The 17,557-nt window shown below is 34.6% G+C and overlaps 1 protein-coding gene across 1 annotated transcript in view; it reads left to right on the top strand.

Moving 5' to 3' along the window:
* The window catches only part of LOC118181081 (cytosolic carboxypeptidase 6-like), a 174,904-nt gene that overhangs the window by 100,131 nt on the left and 57,216 nt on the right, over positions 1–17,557 (top strand). The window contains exons 3-4 of the mRNA XM_035350163.2: positions 1,494–1,608; positions 1,722–1,833. Of these exons, the coding sequence (XP_035206054.1) occupies positions 1,494–1,608; positions 1,722–1,833 (227 nt within the window). The remainder of the gene's footprint in view (positions 1–1,493; positions 1,609–1,721; positions 1,834–17,557) is intronic.

Below are 17,557 nucleotides of genomic sequence, written 5' to 3'. Positions count from 1 at the left end.
GTGGTCTAGCATTTGTAAAATGAAGTTTGATTGAGACCATTAGCCCTGCCCTTTCCACGCATGGACCCGATGCTCAGCTGCTCCATGATTGAAGCGGAACTCATCGCTGATTACTATGGGTTGCCAATCGGCTGGCAGCCATGACGATCGGCTGCCGCACCCCTTCAGACGATTCTATCGATTTTCTGGGGTTAAAGACAGATGTCTTAAAAACTTCATGTCTTAAAATGCAACCCCGCCTCAGCCAAGCTCCAGGAGATGGTAGAAAGTGCCAGTAGTGAATGGAAGAAGCTGTAACAAGTTGAATAGCGCGCAATGATGCCATTGAGGCAGTTCGGTCCTGCTGCACAATCATTCGATCTTGCTTCGCATTCGTACACCTTCGTCTTTTAAAGCCCTTGATTCCGTCGGTGAGTAACCTTTGCAGCAACCAATGTTGCCAGCACCTTCGCACAACCGTGTCCGTGCGGTGCAGGTGGCGGCCTGTTGCTCAGTATGTCTAGACCGCCTTTCGCATCCCTACTACGCGACCACGTTCAGAGTCGTCCAAATGACTAAAACGTCCTCGATAACATCTTAAGGGCGTTATTGGTTGTGTCTTCAGGAAACTGCAACGCCGACAACGAGGAAAGATAAACTGTTCGCAACTGTTACCTGTTTTCTAGTTGCTCAGTAGAATTGTGCATGATGATCGAAATTAACACTCGTTGTTAAATTTCATTGCCCTGTAAAATTTAACCATTTACACAAAGGAATTTGCATATAAAATTTTCAGATCATGGGATTACTTTTAAAGGTACTTTTTTTTTTTTTTTTATTTCTTTATTTCTTTGCATCCTTAGAGCAACAAATTTGCAGCTTTAATATTTTCACTTATTAATTAACCTTATTCTTAACCCCTCATACTTCCTTTAAAATTTTATTGCTTTCATTAAAATCAGAAATCCATCGGCAAGTCTTTGATGTCATTGAAAGATGGTAAGAAATCCTGAATTCTTAAGACAGTTTCTAATTAGCTTCATTATTCTTCAGACTTACATACTTTTCAATGCATCATATTAATTCATAATGCCCATCTTCTTTGTTCTGGTTTTCCAAAACTTGAAGATTGCTTTCTTGAAGAACAGGAGCTTTGCAGTATGATAAAATAGCATTATAATTAAAACCCGGGAAATACACATAATATATAGATATAATAACGTTGTTTAGTAGGAATAATCGAGACATTTTGAAATTTTCTCTGGCACTGACAATCACGGTGTTTAACTCAGAAAAATCTTCGGCTGATTGTAGCAATTTTCGACTGAGTTATGACTTCCGACTTTTGCAAGCCATAACCTTGGATTACTTTCCAATCAACCTAATATCTCTTAAGAATTAGCAAAATCAGTAATTTTTATTAAGACACCTAATTTTCTTATTTTGTCTGCATGTACTCTTCTAGAAACCAGAAAACCGTATTTAATATTTGATTCATTCATTCTCATTTTCAGGTATGATAAACTTCCTACTCAGTGACAAACCTGTAGCCGAAATCTTAAGAGAAAATGTTACTTTCAAATTTATTCCAATGCTTAATCCGGACGGAGTGTACGTTGGAAACTACAGGTATAATACATACGTTATCTTATTAACAAGCTATAATAGAGTTCAATAATACATACATTATCTTATTAACAAGCTATAATAGAGTTCAATGTCTAATGCATTTCTTTATGTAGAACATGTATCTTGGGTCAAGACTTAAATCGCTGTTGGCAAGAGACCTCGACACATGCCTACCCTACGTTGGCTGCAGTGAAAGGCGTAATTGAGTCGTTAGCATTAGAAAAGGTAAATGAAAAAATAGTGATATATCCATCTTATTCTTCATCTACAGGATTTTTTTAACTACTTTAACGACACATGTAAAAAATACATTTCTGCTATCAGCAACAATTTCGAGCAGAAAGAGATTTTGAGTGTTTGGTGAAATGGCACCATGAATAATCATATGTGTATTTGCTCCTATCATTAAGGTTGGGTTACTATATTTTAAGAAAACGAATCCAGGTCGTCTTTATGAACAATTCATTTCAGAGTTAGTAAAGCCTTAATGGTTTTAAGTTAATGAGACAACCGAAACGTTTAATGAAAAAAATGAAAAAATAAAAGCAAATGAAAATGCAAAAGAACTCTATCAATAAATGTATCCAAAATATTGAAAAGTGGATTGCGTTCTCCAGTAGCTTGATCATGAAAATAAAGATGATGTGAATGCGTATTAATGAAACGGCCCACTAACATCTAAGAAATTTCTTCAACTTAATAAAAACATTACTTAAGTTTCGTTCTCTTTCCTCGCTTCTTCTATAAATTAATAATTTCTTTTTCCTGAACTTTTATAATCACCGACTTTTCTAACAATGTAAATCATTGTGAACAACAAAAGGCATTTCCGCACAGCTGATCAAACACAATTATTTGGCCTATGGTTACCCACATGATTATTTCAATGGTACCCATTCCTACTTTGATGGATAGTCTGAGTTGTGCTTGTATTGTACAGTTATCAGGTTTTCTCTTTAAAAAAAAAAAAAAAAAAAAAAAAAAAAAAAAAAAAAAGAGGTCGAAAATGTGCAATGCCTTTGTCGGGACTCGAATTCTGGACTCTCGAATACGCGTCTAGTATCCTTCCAACATCACCACTAAGGCATGCGGAAAAGAGGGATATAACGCCTTTTAAAGGGTGACTGGGGATTCGGGGACCCATTCGCCAAATCCTGGTGGTGACAAATTATCATTCATCACCTTTTAGTTCGGACACCACTCGTAATGTAATTAGTTTATATCGATCCTGAAACGTGAAAAATATACGGTGCCCTCACCGGAACTCAAGCTCCGGACCTCTCGAATACCCGTCGAGTGTGCTTTCTAGAAAGCGTGCGGAAAGGAGGAAGGAAATATCTTATATGATCCCCCTTTTAAATGATGATGAGAAAATCCAATCGCCAAATCCTGGTGGTGACGAATTATTGTCCATCAAAGAGTTTTTTGTAGAATCATTAGGTTTCTAATGCTGAGAGACGTCAAAAATGTGCAGTTCCCTCGCCTGGACTCGAAACCTGGACCTTTCGAATACGCATCGAGTATGCTTCAAATTACACTCCGAAGGCATGTGGAAAGGAGGGAGATTATACATTATATGTCTCCTTTTTAAAGAGCAACTGGGGATTAGTAGACCGCATCGTCAAATCTTGGTAGAGACAAATTATCTTTCACCATCTTTCAGTTCTTGTAAAGTCATTAGCATTTTTGATGCTGGAGACGTGAAGCAATGTCCTCGTCGGGACTCGAACTCTGCACCTCTCGAACACGCGTCTAGTATGCTTCCATTTATACTAGGAAGACGTGCGAAAAAGTAGGGAGGAAATATATTATACTGTATTCTTATTTTTTCTGGAATTCTTTTTAAGAAGTTTATCCAAAATGAATTCAACCCATATTGCAGCATCTGAAGGAAAACTATATGCAATTCACGATCTGTATCGATGCAGGCAGTTTTATGTTACTGAAAATTCTATAGCAATACTTGAAGATATAATCAAAGCGAAACTTAGAGATGCAAAACTTGGATGACGAAAAAAAGGCAACGGACAAATTTCAGAGTATATTTATAAGTCTAATGTAGCCGAAACAAAAATTTAAATTCATTTCTCGATGGCATGCAAATGTATTATAGAGAAGAAGCTGCTTCTATACCAAAACGTTTTAGTGATGATATTAATGATATGTTCCAGTCAATTTACCATCATCTCAAAATTTTAAATCATCTGTTCATAGAATAAGGAGAAATTTTGAAAGACTGTCCACTAACTAATATTATTAATAACTAAATAATGTTATTAACTTAATTTTTCCTAGTTATTTTATTGGCTTTCGTTTGTACAATAACATAGACAGAATTCTGCTTTGTACTGAAAGGAAGATAAATTATTTAAAAAATGAAGCATATACAATAATTTTTGCAAGCAATTTTCTAAGTTCTATACCTTGCATACAGATTTGCATTGTTCACTGATCGTGCGTAAAATAAAGTATATGCTCTATTGTATGGTAAAAAGAAGGATTTTTATTATAAAATATTTCAAAATTTAAAGGAAAGCATTGCAATTCAAAACACATTATAATGGATTTTGAACAAAGAGCAGTTAAGGTCATATAACATACTTATATCACAATACACTAACCGCCTAATGGTTTAAAAAAAAAAAAAGAAAAAAAAAAGAAAGTTTTAAAATTTTGTTTCGAAAAGGGAAGAAGAAAGTCTATAATTTTTAAAAATGGCAACATTTTGCTGCCGTTCCAAAGCCTGGAAAAAAGATGAAGAGAGATTATACATGCTTGTAAAAAGAACTGAAATATTTACCATTCCTAATACAAATACGCGTTCACAATACATAAGATAAATGCATTGTTAAAAGTCTATGCATTCCTGATAGTCTAAAATTTTGCTAAAGCAAGCAAGAAACATCATCATACAAGGTTTACTGAAAGATACAGGAAAAGACGGTGGTTTTGGGTAGAGGCACCAATTAAACTACACGAACTATAATTAACGGATCATCAATGAATACTTTTTGTACTAAAATATATCTGATTTCAATTTGGGAGGAAAAATCTTATGCGGAACTGCCCCTAAACCTTAAAAATCTAGTATTCTTTCTGTCCAGAATATAGTCCTGAACATAATACGAATCCTGGATTGTCCTCACGAGGCTAGGATGTTTGATAACTCTATTCAAAGACAAAAAGCATAAATGGATAACAGTGAACTTAACATGCTTTCAACAGAGTTCTTGGGAAATCTGAGGATTATGTAATCATCTTTCTCATTCACCATTTCTGCAGAGTAGTTTCATACCAGTTTTCAGATTTCAAATTTTTCAAACTACTAAAGTTCCAAACTCATATACCCTTCCCGTGAAGTACGATAAATAAATAAATAATAACAGTAATAAAAACGCAGTACTGTCTTCAGAAGTAAGAAAGGACATTTCCTTTAGTTGCGATTACAAAGGGAATTTTCCAACTCTGCATGCCTTCGTGGTCTAACGGTAGCATACTCGGTGCGTATTAGAGAGGTCCAGGGTTCGAGACCCGGGGAGGGCATTGCTAATTTTTCCTGTACTTCTGCTTCAAAATAACCTAATGGCTGTGCATGATAATCTGTTGGCCATAGAAGAAGAAGAAGGGAGCATTGTTTTGCGATCTTCCTGAATGTATTTCATGAAAAATTAAGGAATTTGTTTTGTTGTGACTGATCTCACTTGTCTAACAGTAACATCAGCACAAGCCCACGAATTTATTTCCACGAAAAAGGAATACAAGATAGCGCCTGTCATTGACAATATCATACCTGTCATTGACTATGACAATCCCTGCCATCCTTGGGAACCATATAGGTAGTACGACGTCGCTCAGTTCCGCCCTCAATTTTGGTGGAGAGCACCCCATACATTACAAACTTCTATGCCTTCTCCGGGATTCGAAACAGAGCACTTGGGTACATTAGTCAGCGTCGCTAACCGCTATTCCGATTGGGCAGCAGATTAAGGAATCTGAAGAGCTCAAAGACCTTGTATTTACGGTTTTTTCCCATGTTATGTTGAATTTCGGATCCACTGGAGATTAGATTCACTAGCATTTAGTTACGAATATGTAAAACATAAATGCTTTCAGGCTTATATTTCCGAACTTTATGATGAAAACTTTTCATAGTTTGCATTTTACAGGATAGAATTATCTTAAAACAAAACGAGATAAGAAGACAAAATATGTATTACTGCATCAAAATTGTGCTTTCGTTTTGCCGATTACGACTTGTTAGCTCAATCAGCAATTTAATTTTATCACGAATGCTTCCGTATAGCAGCACAATTTAAAACTATGTACAGTGTTACAATTTATTTGTAATTTGTTAATGTACAACTGCCAACGGTTAATAGCATTTAATAGTTATTACATATTTAAACATATTTAAGGATATTTGCTTCAGTGTATTTCAGTACTAACTAGATATAATGTTTTTAAATAAATTTCCATTTATAATAAATTTATGCATGCAAGTGCAATATAAGAAAACTTGGAATTATTTTACCTTATATCTATTACATTACATAAAATCATATACTTTAGTGTCTGCTACGTATCTTTCGCATCTCCTTTATGATAGGATATTTATGCTCCAGAAAATAATAACCTGGAGAAAATCAAATTTTCTTTTTTGGTCCTTTGACTCAAACTACGCTATTAGTTGATGGCTACTGAATGAAAACTGAATGAAAAATATTTTCCTTCAGTTTTCTTAAATTATATCTTTAGGAGCAGCAAGCGTAACGAAATTATAAAAATGTGAAGATATATATTTTGGTTAAGAAAAAACTAAATAGCAAAACAAAACTGAAAATGAAGTTATGACTCCGTCTAAAAGATACATGTGCTGCTGGTAAATTAAAGGTCTTTCGTTCAACACCTCATAAATGTTTTTGCGCAGTTGAACATAAGCGTTCATCATGAAAGTTGGGAACATGTCACAGCAGATGGCCGCTCCTCTGAAACATCCGACACATATTTATTATTGTTATTAGTACCATTAGTGTCATGCATTGCATCGTAAATTACATAAAGAAAGAAGAAAATTCGCTTTAGAATTTCGAAGGGAATATGACACAACTGAATTAAGACAAGAATTAGAAACAAAATTCGAATAAAAAATATATAAAAAAAATCTGAAAACTTTAAGATTTTATATTACGACCAAATGGGCGTATCACTGATATTGCCATTTTTCATTCAACATTTGTTTTAGTCTGTACTTTAATGCTGATTTAGGCCATGGGATATGAATTGAGATCCTGTTTGTTTTAGTGCTGCTTGTTTTGCTATAAAATTGGTCCTTTCATTGCCTTCACAGGCGTTGTGTCCTATGGTCCATGAAAGAACAAATTTCTTATTACTTGTGCTTATAATGTCTTAAATTTGTTGTTGTTTGATGAAATGTTTGGAGGACTGACTGTCAGTTGATTACATGGATACTATCTGTTTTTAAATTTCAATTTGCATTTATTTTAAGTTTCTATTTATCTTCAATTACAGAATCGAATATACTTATTCGATTCTGTAATTGAAAACTCTGCCGCATGCATTTTTACCTATTTATCTGCTAATGAAGCGTCGTATACACTTTTACCTGTTTAAATGTTGAAATTCTCTCCACACTGTGGCTTTTTTATCTGTATAAAAGATTATGTTACGCCATCCATTGCTCGCCGAAAGAGCGCGCTTCCGATATTCGTATAAAGCTAAAAATTGAATGAAGTTTTGTGTTTCAGAGATGTGGCAACACGCGATTATTTTTTTGCTAAAGATATAAGTGAATTGTGTTTCCAGTTTGTACGTTGGAGCAAGAGTAAAATATTTATGATATTTATTGTGTAGAGATTTGATTTCCAGCCAATTCCACAAAGAGGTGAATATAACATTTATGGTGTCAGAAGTGGGATAAAGTGGAAATGTGATAGTAATAATGTGTATCATCAAATTTTGCGAGAAAAAATAATGTGTTGATATGGGAATATGTGTTGCAGGGAAATTAACAGTGAAGATGATGGTTTCCTTGATTATGGTGAGTAGTTATTTGATTTGTTGTAATAATGTTTAGTGTTAAATTCGGTTTATTAGTGTTGTGTATTGAGGTGTTCCTACTTGATAATTTGAGTTGATAGAGTCTGTGTTGAGTTTGATTGTGTTCGTTTTTGTACTCATTGTGTTCTAGTTGTCAATTCAAGGTTGTAGTTTTCTTTGAATTAAGATGAGTCTGAAGTCGCTTAAGTCATTAAAAAAAGACGAGTTGACGCTCGTCGCGGAGGAATTAGGATTAGTAATTCCGAGCGGGGCGAAAATTGTTACTTTGAAAACTTTAATAGAAAGTTCAGAAGTTTGTGCAAATTATGCTGAATTTGTGCAAAATGTTTTTGATAATATTCTAGAGGAAACGAAAATACAAATTGAGAAAGAAAAATCGGAAAACGAAATTAGATTAGAATTAGAGAAAATAAAACTTTCTCAGTTAGAGGCGGAATTAGCTTTAGCTAACACTAGAAAAGACTTGCTACAAAATCCAAATGTTGAGACGGACAACTCAAATCGAAATATGGAAAATTTAATTAAAAGTGTAAAAACATTAACAATTTCTGTATCTACTAAAGCAGAATCCTTTAATCTCTTTTTTCAATCAATTGAAAGGGCTTTTAGAACAAAACAAGTACCTGAAGATTTAAAAGCAGAGATCCTATTAAATATTTTGGGAGAGAAGGTTACTAATTTAATGGTATATGTGAAGGAAGAAGATATTAATAATTACAATAAACTAAAGTCCATGATTTTAAAGGAATTTCAACCAACCCCTCAAGAGTGCTTAAATCATTTTCGTTCTACGCAAAAATTGTCATCTGAGAACTTTGTACAATTTGCATCAAGGTTAAGTGCAAATTTTGAATATTATTGTCAGTTGAGAAATGTAAGATTTTAAATCGTTATGTGATCTTATGGTTTTGGATAAAATATTTAGTGAACTTGATCGTGAATTAAAAACCCATATAGCAGTTAAACAGGGAGAGACATGGTTCGAACCCCAAAGTTTAGGTCGTGAATGCGATATTTATTTGTCATCAAATGGTAAAAAAAAAACCAGAATCCCTTTTTTCCAAAATCATTTATAGGTAACGATAATAAAAGAGGCGATGGAAATAATGTTAATAAACTTCGTAATTATAATTACAAAAATATTTCTAATGTATATGTATCTGGAGCAAAAGATCAAACATGTATTTTGTGTAAAATTAATCAAAACCACCCGTTACAAAATTGTCCTAATTTTAAAAGGCTTTTAGTAAATGAGCGTGTTGAAATTACTAAGCAAAATAACCTTTGTTTCAAATGTTTTTCTTCCCAGTGTAATGCGAAAACGTGTAGAGCCAGAAATTGTTTCTGTGGGAAAGCTCATCATTATATGATTCATTTTTATAAACAAAATAAACCTCTTTCCAAAGTAGAGAACGGTGGCGCCGAACAAACTCAGTGCATTGCTTCAGTATCAAGGTCAAGCCGAATACATAAATCATCTGTGCTGTTACTCACGTGCAGTGTATACGTTAGCTCTGTTGATAAAATAAAATTGAATAAAATGACGCGCATATTATGCGATATTGGCTCTGAAAGAAGCTGGTGTACGAAGGCCCTTGCCAATTGCTTAAAATTAAAACCAATTAGAAAGGAAAGGTTGTCAGTTTTTTTATTTGCCTCAGCAAAGCCTACTGAAAAATTATACGAAGTAGTAGAATTAAAATTATCTAGCAGATACAACCCTAATCAGTGTATTCAAATTGAAGTGCTAGTGGCCGATACTATTACAGCGGCATCTGTTTCTGTTCCAAATCAAGAAGTACAAAATATTATGCAGTCCCGCGGATTAGTCTTAGCCGACTGCTGTGACAGTGATATAACCATTGAGATATTAATTGGGGCAGATGTGTTTTGGCAGATTATTGAAGCTTCAGCTTTCGAAAAAATAAACCAGGAAATTACTTGCGTGCCAACGATTTTCGGGTTTGCTTTACAGGGAAGTCAAGATGTTTACAAGCCAAATGTTAAGACTGCAGTTTCAGCGAATTTTTGTGTAACCGCTTCAGATGTTCAGATATTATGGGAGCTTGATGCTTTAGGAATTAAAGAAAAGGAAGAGTTAAATGTAGTTGATAAAGCGCTGATAGATGAATTTGAGAAAAATTTAAAATTCGTGAATGAGAGATATGAAACTGATTTATTATGGAAGTTTAGTTACGATGAATTAGGAAATAATTATTTTTTAGCTAAAAAGAGGTTTGATGAGTTAGTAAAGGATTTTTCTAAAAATGATTGTGTTGCTAATGGGTATAGGGATATAATAAATGACCAAAAACAAAATGGAGTTATTGAGGAATGTGGTAGAGATAAGCATGAGTATTTTATGCCTCATAGAGCAGTTATTAGGGAAGATAAAGAAACAACTAAAGTTCGTATAGTCTTTAACTGCAGTTCAAAATCTAAAGGTAATCTTTCTTTAAACGATTGTTTGGAAACTGGCCCAAATTTAAATCCAAATATTCTTGATGTGATTCTAAAATTTCGTAATTACAAAATAGCGTTTAATGGTGATATAGAGAAGGCTTTCTTAATGATAAAAATTTCTGAAAGAGATAGAAAATTCTTAAAATTTCTTTGGTATTCAGAAAACCCTAGTGAAGAATATAAAATTATGAGAATGAAAAGACTACCCTTTGGATGTAAAAGTTCCCCTTTCATTTTGAGTGCTACCATAAAGCATCATATAAAAAAATATAAGGAAAGTAAACCGAAGTCATTTGAAATGTTAAATTCATCACTTTACGTAGACGATTTATATTATGGTGGAGACAGTGTGAATCATTTGAGTTGTCGTCGGATGCTGTATCAATATTAAAGAGTGGTGGATTTAATTTAAGGAAACTGAGGTCGAACAGTAGAGAATTAGAAAAATTGTGGATAGAAAATGGACTTAGTGACAGTGAGATAGTGGGAGTTCAACAACTGAAAGTCCTAGGGTTGAATTGGAATCCTGATAGAGATGAGTTGTCGTTGGAGGTGCAGGGTTTGGTGGATTCTTGGAAAACGCTGCGACGCACTAAAAGATGTGTTTTACAGACAGCTGCAAGAATCTTTGATCCTATTGGTTTGATTGCGTCGTTTGTGATACGTATAAAGTTATTGTTACAGAAAATTTAAGAGAGAGTGTGTGATTGGGACGAAGAATTGCCGGAGGACTTGCAGCAAAAGTGGATAACGTGGTGTAAAGAAATTGAAAAATTGATAGACGTTACTATTCCGAGATATTGTTTTCTGGATTGTGAGAATGAGCAATCCGAAGTACATGTGTTTTGCGATGCTTCACCAAGTGCTTACGGAACTGTTGTTTATTTTAGATATTGTGAGAATAATGGGAATTACAGAGTATATGTCGAAGAAGTAGTATATGTCTTTATAGTAGTCTGTTGTTTATTTTAGATATTGTGAGATTAGATAGTGTGAGATTGTGTGTGTATTGTGAGATTTTAGATATTGCGAGAATAATGGGAATTACAGAGTATATGTCGAAGAAGTAGTATATGTCTTTATAGTATGTCTTTATAGTAGAACAGAGTATATGTCTTTTATAATGTCGAAGAGCAGAGTGTCACCGTTAAAGAAACTAACGCTGCCACGGTTGGAGCTAATGGCCATGGTAATAGGTGCTAGAGTAGGAAATTACCTTAAGAGTGTCTTTAAGAATGAAATTGGAAGAATATTGTTTTGGAGTGATTCTTGTATTGCGTTGCATTGGGTGAAGGGAAGTGCGAAGAGATGAAAACAGTTCGTTGCCAACCGGGTTGTGGAAATTCAGGAAAGATCGAGTCCAAGTGATTGGTATTATTGTCCATCTGACGATAATCCCGCAGATTTGCTTACTAGAGGAATCTCGGCTGAGAAGTTGGTACTTAATGAAAAATGGTGGTCAGGTCCAATTTGGCTTTGAAAAAGTTTTGAGAGTTGGCCTAAACATTGGGTTAGAGGGTTGCCAAATGTAGATAGTGCGGAAAAACTAAGAGAGCAAAAAAATTCTGTCAAATGTTTCGTAGTTCAGTTGGAATTAGTTGAGCAGCTTTGGAACAAATTTTCAGTTTGGAGTAAGTTGCAGAGAGTTGTTGCTTGGTGTTTAAGGTTTATAAGAAATGTGAGGGGGAATAGGATTTTGGCTCCTTTCTTAGAAACAAGTGAACTAAAAGAAGCGCATGATATTCTAATCAAACTAGTCCAAAGAACTGAGTATAAAAAGGAAATAGCTACTTTAGAGAAAGCGAGAGTGTTAAAGAAAAGTTCTTTAATTTCTCTAAATCCGTTCTTAGACAACAGTGGCATACTACGTGTAGGAGGACGTTTAAGAAATGCCAGCTTACCAGACTCTGTGAAACATCAAATAATATTGCCTAAGAATCATCCTGTTACAAAATTGTTAGTGACATTTTATCACCTTAATTATATGCACGGAGGAGTACAATTAGTTAACTCTGCAATGAAACAAAAGTATTGGATTATAGGAGCAAAAACTGCAATACGCAGAGAAATAAGAAAGTGCGTTATCTGCGCCAGATTTTGCTCTGAGTTTTCGAAACAAATGATGGCTGATTTACCTTCTGCGAGAGTGAATCCCGGAAGACCATTTCTTAAATGCGGAACTGATTTTTCAGGACCATTCTTGATCAGCCCTAGACGTGGTAAAGGAGTTAAACCACTGGAAATTTCAGCTGATGACGGGGTCATGGGGGCCCAGTGTGTTACGCCATCCATTGTTCGCCGAAAGAGCGCGCTTTCGATATTCGTATAAAGCTAAGAAATGAATGAAGTTTTGTGTTTTAGAGATGTGGCAACACGCGATTATTTTTTTGTAATTGTGTTCTAAAGATATAAGTGAATTGTGTTTCCAGTTCGTACGTTGGAGCAAGAGTAAAATGTTTATGATATTTATTGTGTAGAGTTTTGATTTTCAACCCATTCCACAAAGAGGTGAACATAACAGATTAGATTTCGTAATTTTTACAAAATTGATTTTGTCAAATTTGAAAATGCTACAATATGAATATCTGCACCATTTAAAACACTTAATTGAAAGTTTATGTCCATGACCAACAGTTAATATAATAAAAGCGGGATAAGGAATTGTTAATTGTGTATCTTACTCCGTTCCCTTATTCATAATTAGTGTCTTCCCATTATACTAAAAATAAATTTAAAGCGGTACACTAGAAGGAAGGGCTCCCAAGAACTGGCAAACAGTTAAGCTGCCTTACACAGTTAAAATGCCCCAACGCCTGGAGGCGATCCAAGTTGGCATACCCCCCCCCCAATCAACCATGGAGGTAGGAAGTTAGACTTTCTTACCTCCATGCAATCAACTCAGGGAGACAGAAAGGCACAAAGTCTGGTTAAAAATAACTCTACGTCAGTGACACAATCGTCAACAAAGGGAACACAAGTCAAGAGGGTATGTCTCTCAATGTTGACCAGGGGAGCCAAACACCCGGACATCTTCGATATCTTGACTACGCCCCACAACCAAGGGCCAGAACAAGACAGTACCATATGGTCTATGCCAAGCCTGAACCTACCACCGTAAACGATTGTTCTAGTCACTGTCAAGACTGATTATTTACCCCATGAGTATGTCTAGGTACAGCTCCTAACCAGAACGCCGGGTGTCGCCGCCCATTCGACCCCGGGCAGAAGTTTAAGGCAATTAGAATTTCTCTAGAAAAACTTGAGAACGTTTAGGTTTAAAGGAATAAGAGTCAAAAATGAGCATACAAAAATGTGGGAAAAGCGATTCCTGAGCTTTCACATTATAGACACTGCACACCAAACAGTTTTCTAGAGGAAGATATATCGGGTTAGAAAGAAAAAATTTCGGTTTTTTTAGTATGAAATAAAACTCATATTTTTCTATATAGAAACTAAACTTTAATCTGTTAAATATCTCCCATTCTGTTCGATGACCTTTTGCCATCTTTCTGGTAACTGCATGATTCACCGCTTTTAGAACTTCGGGTCTTTGTCAGCAAAAAGGCTCAAAAAAATGCAATTTGTGGTCATTGTTATTACTGAAATTTTTACGATTTAAGAAGTTAAGATTTGTAAACTCCTTAACAAATGATAATGGGGGATACGACATCACTTCCCAGCCAAGCTCCAATAATTTTGTATGTCTTGCTGAAAACGTATGAGGTCTTGTATTGTCGAGGTGGAACTTTATTTCTTTGCGATTTGCCTATTTTGGACCTTCCCTTTAATTTATTCCTCCAGTTTCATAAGTTGTTGATAGTAACATCTGAGTTGATTGTTTGATTGTCTGGAAACAATTCAAAACATACAACACCTTTATAATTACACCAAATTGACAACATGATGCTATTTAGCTTTCAATATGATTTGGCTGATTCATCATACTTGGACCATGATCATTTTCGATTAATGTTATTGTAGACGATTCATTTTTCATCACCAGTGATAATTCGTTTCAAAAAAGGGGTGGTTGTATTACGTTTGAAATACGTATCGCAAATATTGATTCGCTGTGCTAAGTAAATTTCTTTCAATTCATGCGAAACCGAAATATCGAATTTCTTAACGAGTCCAAGACATCTTATGCCATTTTCAATTGGCTCTGTGTAATAACATTTAATCTTTCTGCAATTTCTCGCACGATTCTAGTTATAAGACGATTCGATTTAACTATGGCTCTAATTTTGTCATCATCAACTTCAAATGGTTGGCCAGAACATTGGTCAAGTGAAAAATCTCCAAATTGGAATTTTTTAAACCTATCTTGACACATGTTAAGCAACCAACACCATGGTTATGGTAAAAACCATAACATATCTATGTAAGCCGCTTTCTTGCCTTTATGAAAATAAAAAATTATAAAATGTCAAATATGTTTATTTTTGCACCCCATATTAAAAATGTATCGTAAATTAACAATTTTAAATTACTACTTACTTGTGTCGAATGGAAAGAGAGTGACAGCGCGCGATGGCGCGCTTTTACTCTGCATCAGATAAAAGAATGTCTGGAGCAACAAAAGGATGATAAGAAAGATCGAGATGGTAGAATGGGATATTTCACTTAGCCGTCATCAGTCGGCGAAGAAAGATGCAATGAATGAAAATAGACAAGAAATGTGAAAAAGACTTGGAACAGTAAGGTAGTAAGTACTTCAAATAACAGTTTTAAATTAAAACACACGGAATGCGTTACAGTAGCAACCGAAAAGCATCAGTTGCCAAACTGCAAAAGAAAAAATTTATAAGATTGATAGAAGAATAACAAAATGAACACAACGCCATCTATTTGTGCAAACCGAAATTACTTTCTTGCCCAACCCAGCCAACGCCAGCATTGATTATTAGTCACTTTAAATAGAATTTGATGTTCTCATCTTTTGCAACAACGCTCTTGTTTTCAAATTAATTGTCAATAAAACGTTTTCAAAGTGTGTCGGTTTATTTCATTCTTAATTTATTGAAATAATCAATTTAGGAGAAATGTATTCAGAAGCATTTCGCCAAGGTTGAAATAAACTGATTGAAATATGTTTTCTTGCTAAGTTCATGTACACGGCTCTGTAAATAATATCGTTTGGCGCGTGTTTTGCTATCCTAAATCTCCGTTAAAAAAAGGCCTTAGTAACGGCTCGTTATATTAGCATAATGTAAGGAAATTTGATTGGAAATATGGAGAAAGTGTAAACGTACTTTTAGGGGGATAAATGCACATTAAGTTTAAATTATTTTTGTGAACTATGAATTCGTATTACTAATTTATAGGCCAATTATTAGTTTTATTACGGGAAAAAATTCTCAAAGCACCGAATGATTGATGATGTAAAGCTAACTTTATTCGACAAAAATCGATCCATTTCAGACATCCATAATAAAACTGCGAGATATGCATTTAATTGAAATTTATTAACGCTTATTCCTTCATTTACTTGTCACAAAAAAGCTTTTTCGTTTATTATTGTAAACTAGATTATTATTTAATAGCTTTTAAATTATATTCCAATCATTCAATTTAACGTGAATCATTTCTTGTTTTTAATTCAATCACATGTTCCAAATTCTGAATATTTTTACAGCAATTAAATTGTAACCGTGTCAGTACTTTTATCCAGTAACAAAAACAATAACTTCGTAATTTACGTGACACACCTGTATCAACCCGTGACAAAGTTACTAACAAGTATGACTCTATGGTAGTCAACGAGTCCAATACGTGATAAGATGACTAAACACTGGTAATTTGATCCACGTTCGAATCCTGGCAAGCGAGTTGGCTATATAGCAGACTGGAATTTTTCCCCTTAGTATCACAGACGTGATCGTTTTTCTTAGAACATCCTCCATAAAAACATCTCTTCTCTTAAAAAAAAAACATCTTTCTCCTCTCATCAACTTAGTGTGCTTTAACGTAATCCATTCCATCCATTAAGGATAATTCATTTGTCCGTCAAGCTTTACTACAAAGTCCAGCGTTCATTACTTCTGATATCACATTTTAACCGAAAATGATTGCCCAATATTTCAATCTCACTTTATACTTTGAGGTTAATGACTTTAATCAAGATTTTATGCCTTAATGATGATGGTGTTTATTAGTTCCTTAAGCATGTCATTTAATTTCGGGAAAAATTTTTGCGATAACAATATTTGTTACATTACAAAAGACGAATAACTATCCATTTTAATTCGCAGTTTTACATGAAGATATAAGTTTTTCTGTTTGGCATGCTGGCAGCCAATTTCCATAGCCTTTGCAAGCAGTAAACTCGCTGAACATTGGTAGTTCGATCAGAGGTTCGCGAACGGACTGGCTGCACGGGCGTTTTCGTGGTTTTCTCCATGTATAACATGTATATGAGCCAGTTTCTCTTGTAAAATCCTCCATGAAGGTATCGCTCCCCTTAGGCACATAGCCCTCATGACTTTTTATAATTAAATAAACCAAGCCGAAAACCAATTCACGGTTTTCGGCTTTGGACCTAGATTTGAATCTCATAAGACGAAGATGTTTGTAAGTATATAGTGTTTTTGTGGAGTAAAGGCTTTAAAATACGCTATAAGCCAAAAGTCTTCTCGAGGGGCTCATAACGGAGAAGAACTGAAGACTGTCGGACCCGTCTGCCGACGAATTCTCAAAAACTGAGATGAATGGAGACAAAGTCGTACTGTCACCTGCAAGATGTCCTAGCCTAAGCTAAGGACAGGGGCAACATGTACTTCTTGGCCTCAATAAAATTCGGTCATTATCTGCTCTTACTGTTTGGCTCATAAGTCACAATAAATATACACGCATTCAAAAATATTGCTGAAATTAGCATTCGTTGTGAACTCGGTAATTATTCAATTTGATTATGTAAATGCAGCTGATGGTATTATCGTCAATATTGCTTTTACTTCATTTTATCTGTTATGTACATTTAAACAACAGTCAGCCTGCTGATTGTCGCATGATATGTGTACTGTTCGTAACAAACGAACATGACGAGTGTAAGAAATATGCTTCCACAACAAGAGGTTTTCCAGAATTTCCTGTAGTTTGGCCCATTTCTTAAAAACATTTATTTCAGAAATTGTGATTTAGCTTTCCATAGTATGTATCAAGTGTTAAATATTAGCATAAAGCTTCTGTTGTGTCTGGTTTTCTTTCTTTAATCCTGTGGTTTAAATCATTTATTTTGTGGTTAAAGCAATTGCATTTTGAAACCTCAGGAAAATTCAAAAACCGCAAACACTAAAATACCACTGCGTTCTATACTTTTCTGCATGTTGCATATTTTATCATACATTTTTCACGAGTGAAATCATTCGTTATGCAAAAACTGAATATTTTAAATTTAAAGACTTAAAAC

Source organism: Stegodyphus dumicola, chromosome 6 (genome assembly GCF_044657685.1).
Source record: "Stegodyphus dumicola isolate Sdum_Otavi_A_Nest chromosome 6, ASM4465768v1".
In the NCBI taxonomy this organism is placed as follows: Eukaryota; Metazoa; Arthropoda; class Arachnida; order Araneae; family Eresidae; genus Stegodyphus; species Stegodyphus dumicola.
The sequence above is the reverse complement of the archived record's forward strand: the minus strand, read 5'-3'. Positions and strand labels throughout refer to the sequence as shown.